The 20,730-nt window shown below is 35.1% G+C and overlaps 1 protein-coding gene across 3 annotated transcripts in view; it reads right to left on the reverse strand.

The window, feature by feature from the left end:
* ERCC6L2 (ERCC excision repair 6 like 2) overlaps positions 1 to 20,730 on the reverse strand; it is a 134,059-nt gene that overhangs the window by 57,698 nt on the left and 55,631 nt on the right. For all 3 annotated transcript variants that reach the window (XM_066257417.1, XM_066257416.1, XM_066257418.1), the window contains 3 exons: positions 19,674 to 19,745; positions 18,603 to 18,748; positions 7,831 to 7,926 (listed from right to left, as the gene is read on the reverse strand). In XM_066257417.1, coding sequence (XP_066113514.1) covers positions 7,831 to 7,926; positions 18,603 to 18,748; positions 19,674 to 19,745 — 314 coding nt within the window. The remainder of the gene's footprint in view (positions 1 to 7,830; positions 7,927 to 18,602; positions 18,749 to 19,673; positions 19,746 to 20,730) is intronic.

Consider the following 20,730-nt stretch of genomic DNA (forward strand, 5'->3'; position numbering starts at 1 on the left):
GATTCCATTTATATAAAACTCTCAAAAATGCAACTAATCCATAGTGATAGAAAGCAGACCAGTGGCAGAAGCAGGAGCGATGGATTACAAAGAAGCACAGGAGAATTTGCAGGGTGATGGCTATATTCACTACTTTTATTGTGGTGATGGTTTCATAGTTGTGTACATCTATCAAAACTTAATTATACACTTTAAACATGAGAAGTTTATTGTGTATTAATTATACCTCAATGGAGATGTTTTGTAAAAACCTGGGGAAGAGTAGCGAATCATCTGGTAAGCCTATGGAAGTGCAGATTTTTTTTTTAATTATGTTTTTATTTATTTTATTTTATTTTTTTACAGAGACAGAGAGAGAGAGTCAGAGTGAGGGATAGACAGGGACAGACAGACAGGAACGGAGAGATGAGAAGCATCAATCATTAGTTTTTCGTTGTGCACTGCGACACCTTAGTTGTTCATTGATTGCTTTCTCATATGTGCCTTCACCGCAGGCCTTCAGCAGACCGAGTAACCCCTTGCTTGGGCTAGCGACTTTGGGTCCAAGCTGGTGAATTTTTTGCTCAAACCAGATGAGCCCACACTCAAGCTGGCGACCTCGGGGTCTTGAACCTGGGTCTTCCGTATCCCAGTCTGATGCTCTATCCACTGCGCCACCGCCTGGTCAAGCTGGAAGTGCAGATTTAAAGTCCTCGTCCACAGAGATTTCCATAAATTTGGACTGAATCACTCGGCTGACTCATACCTCAGGTGTTTCGATAGACACCACAGTGCTAATTAAACCTCTAACCTGACTCACAATACTGATTAACTGGGGCTCTAGTCCCTGCAGCTTCTCCCAGGTGGAGGTTTTATTGGATGCTCTGAATGAGGTCACCTGCTTCTAAATACCTGTTACAGTCTCCAGGGGAATAGAGGGCAAGTCCATAAGACCTCATGCTTGAAAATGTTACAATCTGGGGGACATTTAATTTTGACCTTTTAGAGTTACTCTCTGTTGTTGTAGTTGGTGCTCCTTTTGCCTCCTTTACCCATTCCTTCTCACAGAGAATGGCTTTATAAGAGGGCATGATGGGGTTCCAAAAACCCCATACCTCCATAAGACATGGGGCTCTGAGACGCTGCACAGAGTGGTGAGTTACTGCGTGTTACTTTCAGCCAGCAGACTAGATACAGAGGGGTTCAGAATTCTTTTCTCTCCCACAGTAGATTTGGGATCTAAAAATATTAAAAATGGATTTAAGGAGAATCCTTTGGGTTTATGGGATAGATCTGTTAGAATCCATATTCTTTAATCTTTATAGACAAAAACCTTATATACATGTTACTTTGGACCTATGTTTCATTTGTACCTATAATTTCTTGGTACATAAAGCAGGGATATATTACATGATGGGTTTTTTACCACGTAGAGACAAGTGTTACATAGTATCTTCATTTCTTTTCCTGGTTTCTCATAACAGAGTCAGTGAAGGGGAGGAAAGAGAGGAGGAATGCTGCTGCTTTAGCTATATTGTCTGTGAACTTTCTCTGAGTCCACAGCACTGTGCTTTAATGGAATACTGGGATAACAAAGGTACTAGGTCCTGATGGCCTAGATAAAAAAGAACAAAATTACAATGAATATCATAAGTTAAAAATAAAAATGAAGATTTTTCTGTGGTTTTCTGTGACAGCTGTCAGTGGCAAGAGTGCAATTAAACATGTAAGCTCTGTAGTAAAACTGCATGGATGCAGATCCTGACCCTGCCAAGTACTGGCTGTGAACTTGAGCAAATTACTTAAGTTAATTTTTTTTGCTTTTATTTTAATAATTTAATAATTTATAACTTCCTCACCTGTGAAATGGTTGTGATAATAGTGCCTATCTCAAAAGGATGTTCTGAGTATTAAATGAGATAATCAATGGAAAGTACTTAGAACAATTCCTGGCTCACAGTAAACATGCAATAAATTTTGTTACTTCTTTGTCCTTATTCTCACTGCCAATTAAAAAACTGAAGCTAATTTGCTTTGCTTTATACCCAGAAAAATGTGTATTATTACTGGAGTGATCTTAATAGCACAGTATATTATAAACTGAAATATATCTGTCAAGCAAATAGAAATGGATAATTTAAATTTCTATAAGGATAAAATAAATATCTGATTTGCCTTGACTGACATAGCTCTAATATGACATCTTATAAATACTAAGTGATCAATAAATATTTTTGATATATATCTGTATAGCATTGAAAAATAAGTGAAATATCGCCATTAAAAAAACAACACAAGAAACAACTGGACATAAGTCCTTTATAAAGTTGTACATTTTTGACTACCCTTTCAGCTTCTAAGATTACTTTTATTATTTTATTTTAAATTTATTTTCTTATTTTAGTACGAGGAGTGGAGGCAGAGAGACAGACTCCTGCATACGCCCCAACCGGTATCCACCCAGCAAGCCCACTAGGGGGCGATGTTCTGCCCATCTTGGGGCCATTGTTCCATTGCTCAACAACAGAGCCATTTTTTTAGCTCCTGAGGCAGAGGTCATGGAGACATGCTCAGTGCCTGAGACCAACTTGCTAGAACCAATCGAGCCATGGTTGTAGAAGGAGAAGAGAGCAAGAATGAGAGACAGAGAGAGAGAGGGGGAGAGAAAGAGACAAGGGGAGGGGAAAAGCAGGGGGGAGGGGAAGGAGAAGCAGATGGTCGCTTCTCCTGTGTGCTCTGACTGGGAATTGAACCCAGGACTTCCACATGCTGGGCTGACATTCTCCCACTGAGCTTACTGGCCAGGGCCTTAAATTAGTTTTTCACTTCATGCTTAGTCAATTTTAATAATTTATATTCTAGAACAGTGGTTCCCAACCTTTTTTGGGCCATGGACTGGTTTAATGTCAGAAAATATTTTCACGGACCGGCCTTTAGGGTGGGACGGATAAATGCACAAAATAAAATTATGCGACCAGCATAAAAACTGTGGTATTTTTAAATATAATTGTCGAACTTACGAGACAAACGTCAAGAGTGAGTCTTAGACGGATGTAACAGAGGGAATCTGGTCATTTTTTAAAAAATAAAACATCGTTTAGACTTAAATATAAATAAAATGGAAATAATGTAAGTTATTTATTCTTTCTCTGCAGACTGGTACCAAATGGCCCATGGACTGGTACCGGTCCATGGCCTGGGGGTTGGGGACCACTGTTCTAGAATGTTAGGTGGTATAAAGAAATACTTTGATGTTCATTTATCCCTTCTGCTTCCTAAGCTTTTCTGTATATTTGCCTTTTCACCTCAGATTAGACTTTTCAAAAGTTTGTCTATTTTACACTTTTCCATGAATTATGTAAAATATTGATTTATGTTTTGCTTTTATTTTAATAGTTTATACAATTTCCTCTATTTTCCTTAGGTTTACTTTATTTTTCTAGTTTTCTAAATGATATCCTTCTTTCACTTACTTTCAGTCTTTCTTTTCTAAGACATAAATTTAAAACTCTAAATTAGCATCAGAACTTAAATGTTGATTCACAGTAATTTCATTGTTATTTATTTTTAAATAATCAGTTTTTCTCTCTTGATTTCCTCATTTTTTATTGTTGTAAAATATGCATAACAAAATTTAATCATTTTAACCATTTTCAAATGCACAGTTCAGTGGCATTAAGTACGATGACACTGCTGTGTAGCCATCATAACTATCTATTCACAGAACTTTGTCATCTTCCTCAACTGAAACTCAGTACCCATTAAACAGTAACTCCCTATTTCTACCCCAAACCCTTAGGAACCATCATTCTACGTTCTGTCTCTATTAATCTGATAAGCCTAGCTACCTCATATTAGTGCAATCATATTTGTTATTTTGTGGTAAAAACAGAAATCTTTTTCTTATTACTGTTTTTTCTTTTTTGACAGAGACAGTGAGAGTCAGAGAGAGGAACAGATAGGGACAGAGTGACAGGAAGGGAGAGAGATGAGAAGCATCAATTCTTCATTGTATCATCTTAGTTGTTCATTGATTGCTTGACTGGAGGGGCTACAGTAGAGCGAGTGACCCCTTGCTCAAACCAGCAACCTTGGCCTCTAGCCAGAAATCTTAAGCATGAAGCCAGTGACCTTTGGGCTCAAGCCAGCGACCACAGGGTCATGTCCATGATCCCACACTCAAGCTGGCAATCCTGCACTCAAGCTGGTGACACTGTGTTCAAGTTGGGGATGAGCCCGTGCTGAAGCCAGTGACCTCGAGGCTTCAAACCTAGGTCCTCTGCATCCCAGTCTGATGCTCTATCTACTGCACCACTGTCTGGTCAGGCTCCTTATTACTGTTTTTAAAGGGAAAACTTTTAGTTGTTCACTGTGTCTGATGATAGCTGTGGGTTGGTTTTTTGTTTGTTTTTTTTAAATAAATGGCCTTTATTATATTGAGATAGTTCCCTTCTATTCATAGTTTGTTGAATGTTTTTATCATGAAAGAGTGTTGAATTTTGTCAAAAGCTTTCTCTGCATTAATTGAGATGATCCAGTTAATGTGACATACTTCACTGATTGATTTTATAGAATGTTTAACCATCTAGCATTCCAGGAATAAATCTCATTTGGTTATGATGTATAATTGTTTTAATATGTTGCTTAATTCAGTTTGCTGGTATCTTTTTAAGTATTTTTGCATAAATATTCATAAAAAACACTGATTGGTAGTTTTATTTTCTTATATATACATAGTATCTTTGCTTGGCTTTGGTAACAGAGTAATGTTGACTTTACAGCATAAATTAAGTGTTTCCTCCTTTTTAATACTTTGGAAAAGTTTGAGAAGAACTGGTGTTAATTCTTTTTGGATGTTTGGTAGAATTCACCAGTGAAGCCATCTGGTCCTGGTCTTTTGTTTATTCGGAGGTTTTTGATAACTGTGTTAACTCCACGATCACTATAAGTCTATTAAGATTTTTCTGTTCATGATTCAGTCTTGGTAGGTTGTATGTTTCTAGGAATTTGTCCATTTAATCTAGGCTATTCAATTTGTTGGCATACAATTGTTTAGAATGGCCTCTTGAAACCTTTTACTTCTATTTCTGCAAAAATATCTTTGGAATTTTGATGATTGCATTGAATTTGTAATAGTTTTGAATAATATTGACACTTTAATAATATTAAATCTTCCAATTCATGAACACAGAATTTTTTTCCATTTATTTGTATCTTTAATCTCTTTCAGCAATGTTTTTTTAGTTTTTAGTGTACAAGTCTTTCCCTTTCTTGGTTAAATTTATTCCCAAGTGTTTTTTATTTTTGGATGCTATTATTTTTCTTTTTCTTTTTTTTTTTGTATTTTTCTGAAGCTGGAAATGGGGAGGCAGTCAGACAGACTCCCGCATGCGCCCGACCAGGATCCACCTGGCATGCCCACCAGGGGGCGATGCTCTGCCCATCTGGGGCGTTGCTCTGCCGCAACCAGAGCCACTCTAGCGCCTGAGGCAGAGACCACAGAGCCATCCTCAGCGCACCGGCAAATTTTGCTCCAATGGAGCCTCGGCTGCGGTAGGGGAAGAGAGAGACAGAGAGGAAGGAGAGGGGGAGGGGTGGAGCAGATGGGCGCTTCTCCTGTGTGCCCTGGCCGGGAATCGAACCCAGGATTCCTGCATGCCAGGCCGACGCTCTACCACTGAGCCAACCAGCCAGAGCCTGGATGCTACTATTAAATAAAATTGTTTCCTTAGTTTTCTTTCCAGATTGCTTACTGCTAGTGTATGAAAATAAAACTGATTTATGCACACTGACTTTGTATCCTACAATTTTCCTGAATCAAATTTATTAGCTCTAAGATCTTTTTTTTTTTTTTTTTTGGTATGTAATCTTCAGGGTTTCCTACATATAAGATCATGTCATCTGTGAATAGAGATCATTGTTTTTCTTTCTATCTACCTTAGACACCTTTTATTTCTTTTTCTTAGCTAACTGCTCTGGCAAGAACTTCCAGTATTATGCTGAATAGAAGTGATGAAAACAGGCATCTTTACCTTATTTCTAATCTTAAAGCACTTACCCTTTCACCATTGATTATGAAGCCAGCTGTGAGTTTTTCATAAAAGGGCTTTATTTTGTTGAGATAGTTTTCTCCTATCCCTAGTTTGTTGAGTGTTTTTATCATAAGAACATGTTGAATTTTGTAAATGCTTTTCCTGCATCAATTAAATTATCATGTGTCTTTTCCCCATAATTCTGTTAATTTAGTATATTACACGAATTGATGTTTACATGTCAAACCAGGAATAAATTCCACTTGATCATGGTGATCATTCTTTTAATTGCTGTTGAATATGGTTTACTAGTATTTTGTTGAGAATTTTTGTATGAATATTTATAAAGAAATATTGGCTAGTAGTTGCCTTTGCAAAAAAGGTTTTTGTCTAGCTTAGGTATCAATGCCATGTTGGCCTCATAGAATATATTAGGAAGTATTTCTTCTTTCAATGTTTGGAGGAGATTGAAAAAGACTGGTATTCTTTTTTAAAAGTTTGGTAACATTCAGCAGTGAAGCAATCTTGTCCCAGGCTTTTGTTTGTTGGCAATTTTGATTACTGACTGAATCTCACTAAAAATAAAAAATAAAAAAACTCCCCAATCAAGAAACATAGTTTGGCAAAATGTATTAAAAATAATATCCAACTATATTTTATTTATAGGATACTCATAGGTCTAATGACATGTATGGGTTGAAAGTCAAAGGATAAAAAAGGTATTTCATGTAAAGGGTAAGCAAAAGAGAGGTGGTACACTAACAACAGACAAAATAGACTTTAAGTTGAAACCCGTTATAATAGACAAATAAGGATATTATACAAGAAAAAGAGGTTCAATTCACCAAGAAGGTACAATTATAAACATAAATGCAGCAAACATCTGAGCTACAAAATATATAAAGCAAACATTGACAGTATTAAAAGAAGAAATAGCTAGCTCTACAATAATAGTAGGAGACTTCAGTACTCCACTTTCAATAATGCATAAAACTTCTTGTCAGAAGATGAGTTAGTAAAGAGAGGACCTTAGCAACACAGACAAATTGGACCTAAGAGACATGTCTAGAACTGTCCTTGCAGTAAGAATGTAATATACACTTTTCTCAAGTACTGGTGGAACACTTTCCACAATAGACCATATGTTAGGCCACAAAACAAGTCTTAATAAATTTAAAATGACTGAAATCATACAGTTTTTTTTTCAGTCACAATAGAAAATGAATCAGTGGCAGAAGAAACACAAGAAAATTCACAGATATGTTGAAATTAAACAACATACTCTTAAGCAACCAGTCAGTCAAAAAGAAATCATTAAGGAAATTAAAAAATACATTGAAAAACTAAAATACAACATATTGAAACTTATGGGATGCAGCAGAAGCAGTGCTGAGGGAAATTTATAGCTGTGAATGTTTACATTAAAAAAGAAACAGTGGCCCTGGCTGGCTAGCTTAGTTGGTTAAAGAATTGTTCCGAAACTCCAAGGTTGCAGGTTTGATCCTCAGTTAGGGTACATACAAGAATCAACCAAAGAATATATATAAAGAAGGAAGGTCTTAAGTCAGCGATCTAACCTAACACGTAAACAACTAGAAAAAGGGAAACAAATTAAACTCAAAAGTAGCAACAGAAAGGAAATAATAAAGATTAACATAGAGATTAACAAAATAGAACTAAGAAACGACAATAGAAACAGATCAACAAAACCAAGAGTCGTTGTTTCAAAACAGGCATATGATAAGCAACCTAAACAATTCAGAAAAATATTTAGATTAAAAGTATTTGCAGGTCACTTTACATTTTGTCTGTATAATACCTGTCAATGGCTTGAAGATCATTGGCTGGATTCCAAGTAGGATCAAATAGTACAACAACATTGGCACCAACAAAATTAAGGCCTAGTCCACCAGCCCTGGAGGAAACAGAAAGAGCACATTAAAACATAAAAAGAAAATTATTGTTCTATAACTGAATTTTTCCAGATTTCTATATCCACATCAACACAATATTGCATTCACATTATAAAGTAAGGTGATTAAAACACAAATATGCTGCAAATGAAATAGCTATTAAATATTCTTTTTCTACCACTCTAAAATATCCCTAAAAATTTGACCCTTAGACCTCATATAAAAAGACTATGCTGGTTATACTCAAATGCTATTTATGTAAGATTTCCCTAACATAATATTTAAGAACTGTTAGTGTATTGAAGCTAAATAAAATAATATATGCATTTTAAAGAATCAAGCCAAGAGTAGATATATTTCTCCTTATTCCTTCCACTAAGTGCAGCTAAATGTAAACCCTAGATATTATACATAAAATAAACATAAGACACTAAAAGGTAGAGAGCACATAGATTGGCTGGGAAGTACAAAACATGAGTAATGATATGGCAATGAGTTTTCTCGCTTTTTTTTCTTCTGCCTAATATATTCCAGACTGGGTTCTGGAGAAGCTAGTGAACTGGCCAACAATCACAGACAGGAAAAGCCCCAAGTAAATCCTCTTCCTTTAGCCAAAGAAACAGAAAAGATGTAGCCTTTTAAGAAAGAAAAATGTTACACAATAACTAGCCTATTCCTGAAAACACAATAGAAAAAAATCTGTGACCTTACCTTCAACCTGGTTAGTAAAGGCTAAGTCAGCAGTCTAAACTTAAACACTTGCTTGAATGTAGTGAAATATCTTTAACTCCTGCTCATGTCAGAGAAGACGGATTGAGGAGCTGCGACTTTCTTTTCTTCCCAGTGATAATAAGGTCCCCCTCTGTAGTGTCAGTGGAGGCCATCCAAAAATAGTAATGAACAACCTCTCTCTAAGGATGTCAACAGAGACCAAGTAGAAAACATGGATTTCCATCCTAATGTGGCTACCATGGTGTCTGGCTAACACAGATTTAAATAAGATATAAAGTCTCCGAACATAATACTAAAAATGTCCAGCATACAATAAAAAATTACTAGTTATACCAAGATCCAGGAAAGTCTCAACTTGAGTAATAAAATACAATCAACAGATGACAACAATGAATCAGGTATTGGAATTATCTGATAAAAATGTTAATACAGTCATAATAAAAAATGCTTTGATTAAGAAATTACAAATATGCTTGAAACAAACTAAAAATAGAAAGTCTCAGCAAAGAAAGTGAGAATCTAAAGAAAAACCAAATGGAAATTTTAGAACTGAAAAATAAGTGAATAACAAGACTTGCTGTAATGGACTTGATGATAGAATAGAATCAGTAAACATGAGAATAGATCAATATAATTTACCCAATCTTAAAAACAGAAAGAAAATACACTGAAATAAAATGAACATAATCTTAGAGACCTAAGTGACAATAACAGAAGAGCTAATACCCAAAAGGAGAAAAGAAAGATTAAAAAAGTATTCAAAGACATATGGCTAAAAATTTCCCAAATTTGGGAAAAGCTATAAAGCTACAGATCCAAGGAGTTGTATGAACTCCAAAATAAATAAACCCAAAGAAATCCATGCCAAGACACATCACAATTAAACTTCTGAAAACTAAAGACAAAGAAGAATTTTTGAAAGCAGCAAGAGAGAAATACACACTACTTTTAGGGAAAAACAATTCAAATGACAATGTATTTCTCATCAGAAACCATGGAAGAAGGAAGCAGTATAACATTTTTCAAGTGCTGAAAATGAAGGAACTGTTAATCCAGAATTCTATATCCAGCAAAAATATACTTTAGGAATGGAAGAGAAATTATGACACTCTTAAATTTAAAAAAAAAAAAAAAAAGAAAATGTCACCGACAAACTTAAAGATAAAAATAAATTAAAAAACTACACAAAAACTAAAAAGCCATCCAATATCAAATCCTGTCAAATTTAGCTCAAAAATGTTTTTCTCTACTCCCTTCTCCATTCCTACTTCCCCTATCCTATTTCAAGTCCTTATTAAATTGCACCTATGTTATTTTATTTTTAATTTATTCATTTTAGAGAGGGGAGAGCCAGAGAGAGAGACAGAGAGAGAGACAGAGAGAGAGAAGGGGGGGAGTAGGAAATATCAACTCCCATAGGTGCCTTGACCAGGCAAGTGCAGGGTTTCGAACCAGCAACCTAGAGTTCCAGGTTGACACTTTATCCACTGTGCCACCAAAGGTTAGGCTTGCAAGTGTTATTTCATTGATTTCTTAACTATTCTCCCTTACCTCAGACCTTAAATCCATTCTTGTATTACACAAAATTATTTTAAGCCCAGAATATAAAAAGCTAAGTATGCCACTTCTCTGTTTCAAACCCCTCAAATTCTTATCCATCAGAGATTAACTCTTGTATTCTTGGTTTATCTCATAACACTACCAATATATTTAAACTTGCCTTCATATAATACTTGCAATTTTCTTTGTCTCTCCTTTGCCGGCTAACTTCTACTTGTCCTTCAGCATTGCTAATAAATGATGAACTAAATATTCCTCCTTTGTGGCTTCTCTTGGCATTTACCATACTACCGAAACCACCCTTTTACATATTTTATAATAAATACCCCTCCCATCCTTATATTTTTTTAGTTATAAACTTTAAAAGAGCTGGGTCTGAACCGTTTACATCTTTTCTTCTCCAGGACTTGTCACAGAATACTCAATATGGCTTGTTAACTTAAATAATTCCTGCTATTTAGTATACCCAGCTTTCCCTCCATGTATCCTAAGCTCTAACCACTTAAATTCCCTGGTCATTTTTGTACATATGCTGTTATCGCTGCCTAAAATGCCCTTTATGTAAACCTGCTTTTCCTTCTAATGCAATCTAATCTATAAAGAGCCAGTTTAAACATCACCATTCTTTTAAGGTCTTTCTTGAAATTCCTATTCTTCAAATGCTCAGGGGACTTTACACATAACTCCAATAAAGCATTTATTGCTCACAGTGCTCCTCAGAAGAAAAAATAAAAAGAGAGAAAAGAAATTTGTTACTTTTCTTATCCTACATTAAGCAAGGGTCAATGAAGACAACTGAATTGAACAAAGGAAGGCTGGTTAGACAACATAACAAAATAAAGAATTGCAGGCAGGTAACAACAGGTATATAGTATGATTCTAGTGGCTTATTTGAAGAGTGGTTTAGAATCTTTTTATTTTGGGATATATACCAAAAGAAATGCCCTCATCTTTCTGAAGACGTTGAGATACAGTTTTTTAGAATACAGTTAAGAGAAATACAAAATATTTTTCTCAAGAGCCTTTCAAACTGTGATTCACAGGATTGGAATAATTAGAGGCACCTAAATATTGCCTGACAAAATATTCTGACTTTAAAGTTAAGTATCCAACAGGAAATAAATTTTATCTTTTGGAAAATTGCTTATAGAGGTAATAGCATAAAGATCTCACAGAGACTTGAACTCAAAGAAAAGAGTGAGTTGAGATAGGGAGAAAAGAAAGTTTTGGAAAGGATAAAAGAAATGGGTAAATTAGAGGAGTAAGTGGAGCTTAGATGCGAAGCAAGTAGAAGAGAAGTTAAAAGTTTAATATTGTGATGGAAAAAAATTGAAACAAGGTTCATAAGGATAAATAATTTGATAGTTATATAAAAAATCAACAAGATATAACTAAAATAAAATGAAAAATTAAGAAATATTTTCTAATAGTTAAATGACTAATACGCCCCCCCCCCCCAAATAATAAATCTAGCCAGCTGTTTCAGTTAGCTTCTTGTCAGTAAGGTTTGACATGAACATATCTCAGATGGCCTTTTTAAGCCACAGGAAGGCCTCTACCCTTTGAGGTGGTAATCTCCCGAGAGATTCTGAAATTATAACTGAGGGCTGGCTGAGTTACAATAGAAACAAAGTTCCTTTCAAAAAAATAAAGTCTCTATTTTTGTGAATGGTGTAAGTTGGTGGTGTAGTTTCATTTTTTTGCGGGTAGCTGTCCAATTTTCCCAACACCATTTGTTGAAGAGGCTGTCTTTACTCCATTGTATGCTCTTACCTCCTTTGTCAAATATCAGTTGTCCATAGAACTGTGGGTTTATTTCTGGGTTCTCTGTTCTGTTCCATTGATCTATATGCCTGTTCTTATGCCAGTACCATGCTGTTTTGAGTACAATGGCCTTGTAGTATAACTTGATATCCGGAAGTGTGATACCTCCCACTTTATTCTTCCTTTTCAGGATTGCTGAGGCTATTCGTGTTCTCTTTTGGTTCCATATAAATTTTTGGAATATGTGTTCTATATCTTTGAAGTAAGTCATTGGTATTTTAAACGGTATTGCATTGAATTTATAAATTGCTTTGGGTAATATAGACATTTTAATAATGTTTATTCTTCCTAACCATGAGCACAGTTTATGCTTCCACTTGTTTGTATCTTCCCTGATTTCTTTTATCTATGTTTTATAATTTTCCGAGTACAAGTCTTTAATCTTCTTGGTTAGATTTATTCCTAGGTACTTTATTTTTTTGGTTGCAATGGTAAAGGGGATTGATTCCTTAATTTCTCTTTCTGACAGTTCATTGTTAGTGTATAAAAATGCCTCTGATTTCTGAGTATTCATTTTATATCCTGCCACCTTGCTGAATTCATTTATCAGGTCTAGCAGTTTTTTGACTGAGACTTTAGGGTTTATGGATAAAAGACTTAAATGTAAGCTATAAAACCATAAGCATCTTAGAAGAAAACATAGGCAATAAGCTCTCTGACATCTCTCGCAGCAATATATTTGCCGATTTATCTCCACGGGCAAGTGAAATAAAGACAGGATAAACAAATGGGACTATATCAAACTAAAAAGCTTCTGCACAGCTAAAGACAATAAGAACAGAATAAAAAGACAAACTACACAATGGGAGAATATATTTGACAATACGTCTGATAAGGGGTTAATAACCAAAATTTATAAAGAACTTGTAAAACTTAATACCAGGAAGACAAACAATCCAATCAAAAAATGGGCGAAAGAAATGAATAGACACTTCTCCAAAGAGGACATACAGATGGCCAATAGGCATATGAAAAAATGCTCAACATCACTAATCATTAGAGAAAGGCAAATTAAACCACAATGAGATATCATCTCACACCAGTCAGAATGGCGTTCATCAACAAAACAACACAGAATAAGGGCTGGTGAGGATGTGGAGAAAAGGGAACCCTCCTACACTGCTGGTGGGAATGCAGACTGGAGCAGCCACTGTGGAAAACAGTATGGAGATTCCTCAAGAAATTAAAAATCAAACTGCCTTTTGACCCAGCTATACCACTTTTAGGAATATACCCCAAGAACACCATAGCACTGTTTGAAAAGAAGAAATGCACCCCCATGTTTATGGCAGCATTGTTCATAATAGCGAAGATCTGGAAACAGCCCAGTGTCCATCAGTGGACAAATGGATTAAAAAGCTTTGGTACATATATACTATGGAATACTACTCAGCCATAAGAAATGATGACATTGGATCATTTACAACAACATGGATGGACCTTGATAACATTGTACTGAGTGAAATAAGTAAATCAGAAAAATCTAAGAACTATATGATTCCATACATATGTGGGACATAAAAATGAGACTCAGAGACATGGACAAGAGTGTGGGGGTTACTGGGTGAGGGGGAGGAAAGGGGCACAAAGAAAACCAGTTAGAAGGTAACAGAAACAAGATAGAAGGTGACAGAGGACAATCTGACTTTGGGTGGTGGGTATGCAACATAATTGAACGACAAGATAACCTGGACTTGTTATCTTTGAATATATGTATCCTGATTTATTGATGTCACCCCATTAAAAAAAATAAAATTATAAAAAAAAAAAAAAAAAAAAAGAAGGTAACAGAAGACACTTGGACTTTGGGTGATGGGAATGCAGCATAATCAAATGTCAAAATAACCTAGAGATGTTTTCTCTGAACATATGTACACTGATTTATCAATGTCATCCCATTAAAATTAATTAAAAAAAACAAAGTCTCTAAACTCTATTTCTAGAGATGAGATAATTCTGTCTATAGTTCTGTTGTTATATGACTAACAGCAAAGGCCTACTCCTTAAGAAATAAAATAAAATATAGACCTCTTTAAGCTGAAGATTGGTATTAAGACAGACCCATAGTGAGCATGGAGGCTATTCATTCCTTAGGTCCTTCTATTCTTATATTAAATAAGTATATCAAAAATTATACTTTAACCAGATCTTAATATTCCATAGAAATGCCTTCAATAAATTAAGCTTTACTGTCAGGTGTTAACTATTTTAAAGGGTCAAATGAAATATTCACTTAAATAACATTTCTGTGAAAATCTAAATAAATGCAGATACTATGTTCATGGATAGAAAGGCTCAGTATCATAAAAATACCAATTTTCTCAAAGTCATTTATAAATTCAGTGATTACAATAAAAATCCCAACCCAATGAAAAATGTGAGATTAGCCTTCTTTAATTAACTGAATAAGATGATTATGAAAAGCTAGTCTTTAAGATATTGATATTCCAGAATAAAGATAAGTCAGAGAAAAAAAGAGCTTAGGAAGCAAGAAAAATTTTAAACAAAAAATTAATAATTTTTGCCTGACCTGTGGTGGCGCAGTGGGATAAAGCGTCGACCTGGAACACTGAGGTCGCCGGTTTGAAACCTTGGGCTTGCCTGGTTAAGGCACATATGGGAGTTGATGCTTCCTGCTCCTCTCCCTTCTCTCTCTCTCTGTCTCTCTCTCTCACTCCTCTCTCTCTAAAAAAATCAATAAATAAAATATTAAAAAAAAAAAAAAGACGATGCTTAACCAACTGAGCTACCGGGCCAGGGCCCCTTAAAAAAAAAAAATTAATAATTTTAAATAAAAGAATAAGATTGGAAAACAAATTTTCTCAGAATATAGAGCAAAAATTATAAAAACATAAAACATAAAAGTTCAGAGATTTAAAGACTCAATAAAGGAGCTCTAAAATCTGACAAACTGGCATGTGAGAGAAAGATACAGAAAAAATAGAAGAGAAGCCATTGACAAATAATCAGAGAATTTTGCAGAGCTGAAAATGAATATAAGCCTTCAGATTATGCCTAACACATGAAATGAACAAAGACCTACACCAAGACTCAAATATCACTATGAAATTTCAGAATAGTACACATGAAGGGAAACTCTTGTGAGTTCCCAAAGAGGAAGGAGAATCAGATTGGCCTTAGCCATCTATGCAGCAACATAAAATACCAGAAAATAATGCTTTGATAACCTTCAATGACCTGGGAGGAAACTATTTTCCATCTAGAATTCTTTAGTTGGCCAAAGTAGCAATTAAGTGAGAGGGCACTAAAAGACATTTTTCTGATATTCAAAGATGCAGAAAATTTACTTTCTATAATTTTTTTTTTTTTTAAATAACAACTGGCAGTTTATTTATTTATTTATTTATTTTTACAGAGGCAGAGATAGACAGGGACAGACAGACAGGAACGGAGAGAGATGAGAAGCATCAATCATCAGTTTCTCGTTGCGCGTTGCGACTTCTTAGTTGTTCATTGATTGCTTTCTCACATGTGCCTTGACAGCGGGCCTTCAGCAGACCGAGTAACCCCCTGCTGGAGCCAGCGACCTTGGGTCCAAGCTGGTGAGCTCTTTGCTCAAGCCATATGAGCCCGCGCTCAAGCTGGCCACCTCGGGGTCTCGAACCTGGGTCCTTCCGCATCCCAGTCCGACGCTCTATCCACTGCGCCACCACCTGGTCAGGCACTTTCTATAATTTTTACTTAAAAAGTTACGTGAAGATATTCTTCAGTGAAACAAGGAGGCAAACCAAGAACGAAGTTGGCATGTAATCCAGAAAAAGTGGATCCAGTGCAGAAGAGAAGTGAAGAAAACTTCAAGATAACAGCTCTTAATGAGGCCCAGAGAGTAGCCAGTCTAGGTTAAAACCAGACCACAAAAGGCATAAGAAAGTTCTTCAGGATATAGAGGAGTCAACAGAAGAGAAAGTAGGAATGTGTATTAGTAATATATTAAAGATTTATTATAATCATAAAAGGCAAAAATACACCAAGGGAAAAGCAATAAGAAAGTTATGATTGAAATATAAAGTAAACTGAACTGTGTAAACCTAAGATAATGAATGAAGAGCTAGAAAACAGAGTTCACTTGAAGTTTCTATTAAGACTATTCTCTTTGAATTGGCCAAGAGGTCACGAACATTCAGAGGTTAACTTAGTATATGTGTCCAGGCATTAAACAATGTTTATAAAATCACAATAATGTGAATGCTGTTTTTCAATCCCTAAATTTTACAATCAACCTGAGGGTAGAACATGGAAGACATGGTTATATTGCAGGACTCTGTGAAAACTCGTGATACCCCTGATAAGGTAAAAGTTAAAACAGCTGACAGATAATATGAACAGTGATGAAAGTAGAAGAAAGGGTGGCTGTGTGCTAAGCTAACACAATCCATTATGAGTACTGAGAAGATACTGTAGGAAGTAGATGGACTAGAACATCAAAAATTAAAGTACATGATTTAAAGTTACATAGGTAATTTATATACATCTAAGAAAAATAAAAATAATGATTGTGTGAAAAGTGGGGAGAGAGTAGTATAAATAGACTAAGTGCTCTTCTTTCATAGCAAAAACCATGCTTGTGCAATGTTGACAAATAAAAAGACAACACTTAGGATTCTGGCAAAATGATGTACTAAGCTAATGTGATAATTCAGCAACCTCACATAGAAATTAAATATAAACTATTGAAAAATGAGAAAAACAAAACAAAAACTAAGCTTGTGTCTTTTGCTGAAGAATGTATTTATTATGTTATGTCAGAATTTTTACTGTGTAATGACATGCAACAAATTACTGTTTGAATTCAGTCACAGAAATATAGGAAACTATACCTCTTCCTCTCCCTTAGTTGGGATGCCTAGTAGAAGTTAAAGCAACACCACACTAGTGGAAAACTGCTACAATCAAAGGATTTCCACAAAGGTAAAAGACCCACTGAAGATAAGCTCAAAGTAAAAACAGATTAATAATGTGTTGATACCATCTACATTAGCAAGAACCAGAGGAAGCATCAAATAGAAGGATTAGGACTTCCAGGTACAAGAGTTAATAGAGCAAAAATGCCATTCAAAAGGAGACTGAAAAAAAAAAAAGATTGAGATTACTAAAGCAATAAAAGGCAGGCTGGAAATCATAAAGAACAAAACATACATAAAGATGATCAGGTAAATTTGAAAAATAGCAAACGGGACTTTTAAACATGAAAAATACAGTCATTAAAAATAAAAAATTCAATGGATGGATTAAATAGTAATTTCTAATGCAGTTGAAGAGATAATTAGGAGCTTTAAGGCAGATCTCATCAAATCAAACGGGGTGAATTGATAGAGATGATAGCATATCCTAAGTTCTGTACTATTTGTACTGTTGTTGAAGGCATTTATTACTTTGAAAAACATTATTTAAAAGTTAAGGATATTTATTTTACAGAAATTAAATGAAGACAGTATTCTATGTCTCTTAATGCCCCATATGTAAGAGCTCGTGAGAGATGACAACTTCATTCACAGGAAATTGGGAACCCAGAGCTCCTCTCCTTTTGCCTTAGTTGCAAGAATTCAAGAATAATTCTAGTGCTCAACAGCAAGTCACTCACTCATCATATATATCATTTTCTTCCTCATTTAATTAATTTGACTTATTTCTACCTTATTGAATTTTACATACGTTTATTTTTTATTATTTTTTAATTTTTATTTATTCATTTTAGAGAAGAAAGGGGGGGGGGAGCAGGAAGCATCAAATCCCATATGTGCCTTGACCGGGCAGGCCCAGGGTTTTGAACTGGCAACCTCAGCATTTCCAGGTGGACACTTTATCCACTGCACCACCACAGGTCCGGCATATACGTTTATTTTTTAAATCCTTGAAATTCCTTTTGAAAGGCAGTGGGAGCAAATCTGTAAAACACTAGATAAATGCCAATAATTATAAATTTGTTACCCCCATAAAGATTAATTTTACTTAGGTGTTTATGCTAACTTAAGTCTTCCTCTAAAGTATATATATTCTTTAAAAGGTTTTAATTAGAGATTTGTAGACAGGTATTAAAACTGATTTAATTTGAATAAAACCTGTAAATGTGGAACTGCTCTGGTTGGGATTCGGCAAAGATGAGGTAGGAAGTGCCTGGCCAGCTGGCCCTGGGACCTCTCTAGGCTCCTTGAGCGTAATTTGAAAACCAATGCTACAAATGATTCTCTATTATTTGATTAATAACTCAGTTACTTAATTCAGTTTCGTTCTGACCACAGACATGAGTCAAAACGCTACCACAGAAAATTCCTTTTAAAAAATCAGTTTTTTTAAAATTATTATCTTTATAAACGCACACATGTAAAGGGGAACTCAATGATGATAAGGGAATAAAGAGAAAAGGTTAGGTAAAACTCAAGAGATTTTTATTTCAATTATAATTAATAGTATTTTTGCTGCTTCTCCTTAAAGCCAAATAAAACAAAGCAATATAAGCCTAACCATTGAAAATTCAGTCATCATTTTAAAATTACCCTAATCTTAAAAGCAATTAGATAGTTATTAAATTTTATTTTCTTACATGGTGGAGACAAGGCAAATGTTAACATCTTGTGTGCTGTTGAACTCTTTCACGATCTTGATTCTCTCCTCTGATCTCGTACTCCCATCCAGTCGCCGGTAATCAAGCCCAGATGCCATACAGTACTGCTGCAGTATGTCGAGCAACTGGAGGCAAGGCATGGAGATGGGCAAGGGTGAGGGCACGGTTTAACAGGCTTCATGCCACTTGGAGATGACAGTTCTAAGTACGCATTATTGCTGCTCACAATTTCTTATAATTACAAGAGCAACAAATATTTTTCTGACTTTTGACACATATATTCCATTACAGTGAAACTAACTTTAACCTTCAGCAATCTTTTTTTAAAAAAAATAATAAATTTTTCAAGAAAAAAAAAACTTTAGTTTTTAAAACTATAATCAAATAAGGCCCTGGCTGGTTGGCTCAGTGGTAGAGCATTGGTCTGGTGTGTGGAAGTCCGAGATTCAATTCCCGGTCAGGGCACACAGGAAAAGCAACCCATTTGTTCCCCTCCCCTCTTTTCTTCTCTCGCAGCCATGGCTCAACTGGTTCGAGCACACTGGCCCAGGAGCTGAGGATGCATCCGTGGAGTCTCTGCCTCAGACACTAAAAATAGCTTGGTTGTAAGCATAGCCCCAGATGAGCAGAGCATCAGCCCTAGACGGGGGTTACCAGGCGGATCCCAGTCAGGGCACATGTGGGCGTCTCTCTTTCTATCTCCCCTCTTCTCACTCGGAGAAGAAAAGAAAACAAAAAGTATTGGTCAAATTATTTATGTAAATATATTTCATTTATTTATGCTATTTTCTACATTTTAAAATCTCTTAAATGTCTTAAAGAACATTTTAATTATAAACAAAAATATCAACAGAAACTTTAAAATCTATCTTTGAGTTTGTTTTTGACAGTAACTCTGACATAGTTGAGACTTAAGTCGCTTGCTTATCTCACTGCCATTTCCTACTGTATAGGGCAGAACATCTGGCTGGATGACATTATGCACCTGAGGCTTTCTGCTTTAGGAGCTCAGTCTGCACCAATCAAGAATTTGCTTCAGACCACACTCACCTTGGTGGAGAAGGAGAAGAGAAGAACTTTATCGTTGTTTTTCCTGCAATGATTTAAAAGCTGCTGAAGGACCTGGAAATGAAACACAGAATATCAGTGATCCAGTTCCAATAATGGGTGTGTTTTTTGTACATATAGACATCACCTGAGAATTTCTTAAAACTATTTTAATATAACATGATGTCAGTCAGCTTTCCTAATTCCCTTCATTTCTAGCAAGTTAGAGAAATGAAGTATTATATATTACATGAAATTTTATTCATCATATTGTGAATAATAGGTAAAGTTCCCAGAGACTTCTCTTTCATCTCATCTTGTTTTAATAAAAAGGAATCATTTCACATTATGGGACACATTAAAATGTATTAATTTTCAAAATATACTTTCTTTATATCTACAATATGTTCAGAAACTAAATTACAGAGCAGCAATCCTTTTATGAAGTATTTAAATTCTCTCTAGATAGATGTCATGATATTTATTTTCTTAAAATAATCAGTCAGACATATTCCTCTCCTCATTTTCTACTGTGTCTCTATTTACAGTAAACCCTGACTTCCAGATTTGATTCTGACCTCTAAATGCCAAAAATCTGCCCCTACACACAGTGCTTTCAGGGAGGAAGCAAATAATTCAAAGCCTGTGTATACAGTAATACTATTACTTTGAAAACAGACATTTCCACATCTGGCAATGACAGCTCTAGAACACTATGGAAAAGCAACCCATGAAGGAAAGAAAAGAAATTTTCTGAATAAAGTCTAAGGTTTTTTGAAACTTTTCAATAAACACTTAAGTAATTTTATTTTTTCAATGATAAATATTTAACCTTTAAAATAAAAAATTTATACTCAATTTAACACTTTTCATATCTGAGCAAGAGAAGACACTGTCCTAATTCTGACCTCTGCCCTGAACCCCTCAAAATAATTATAAAGTGAAATAGTCTACTCAAGTAACCAATCAAGTGTTGAGTAAAAATGTCACAGACCAGGTAAACAATATTTTAATACTTGGAAAACCTATAAAGTAGTTTTACTGGCATTTAGTTTTATTA

Source organism: Saccopteryx bilineata, chromosome 2 (assembly GCF_036850765.1).
Source record: "Saccopteryx bilineata isolate mSacBil1 chromosome 2, mSacBil1_pri_phased_curated, whole genome shotgun sequence".
NCBI classification, from domain to species: domain Eukaryota; kingdom Metazoa; phylum Chordata; class Mammalia; order Chiroptera; family Emballonuridae; genus Saccopteryx; species Saccopteryx bilineata.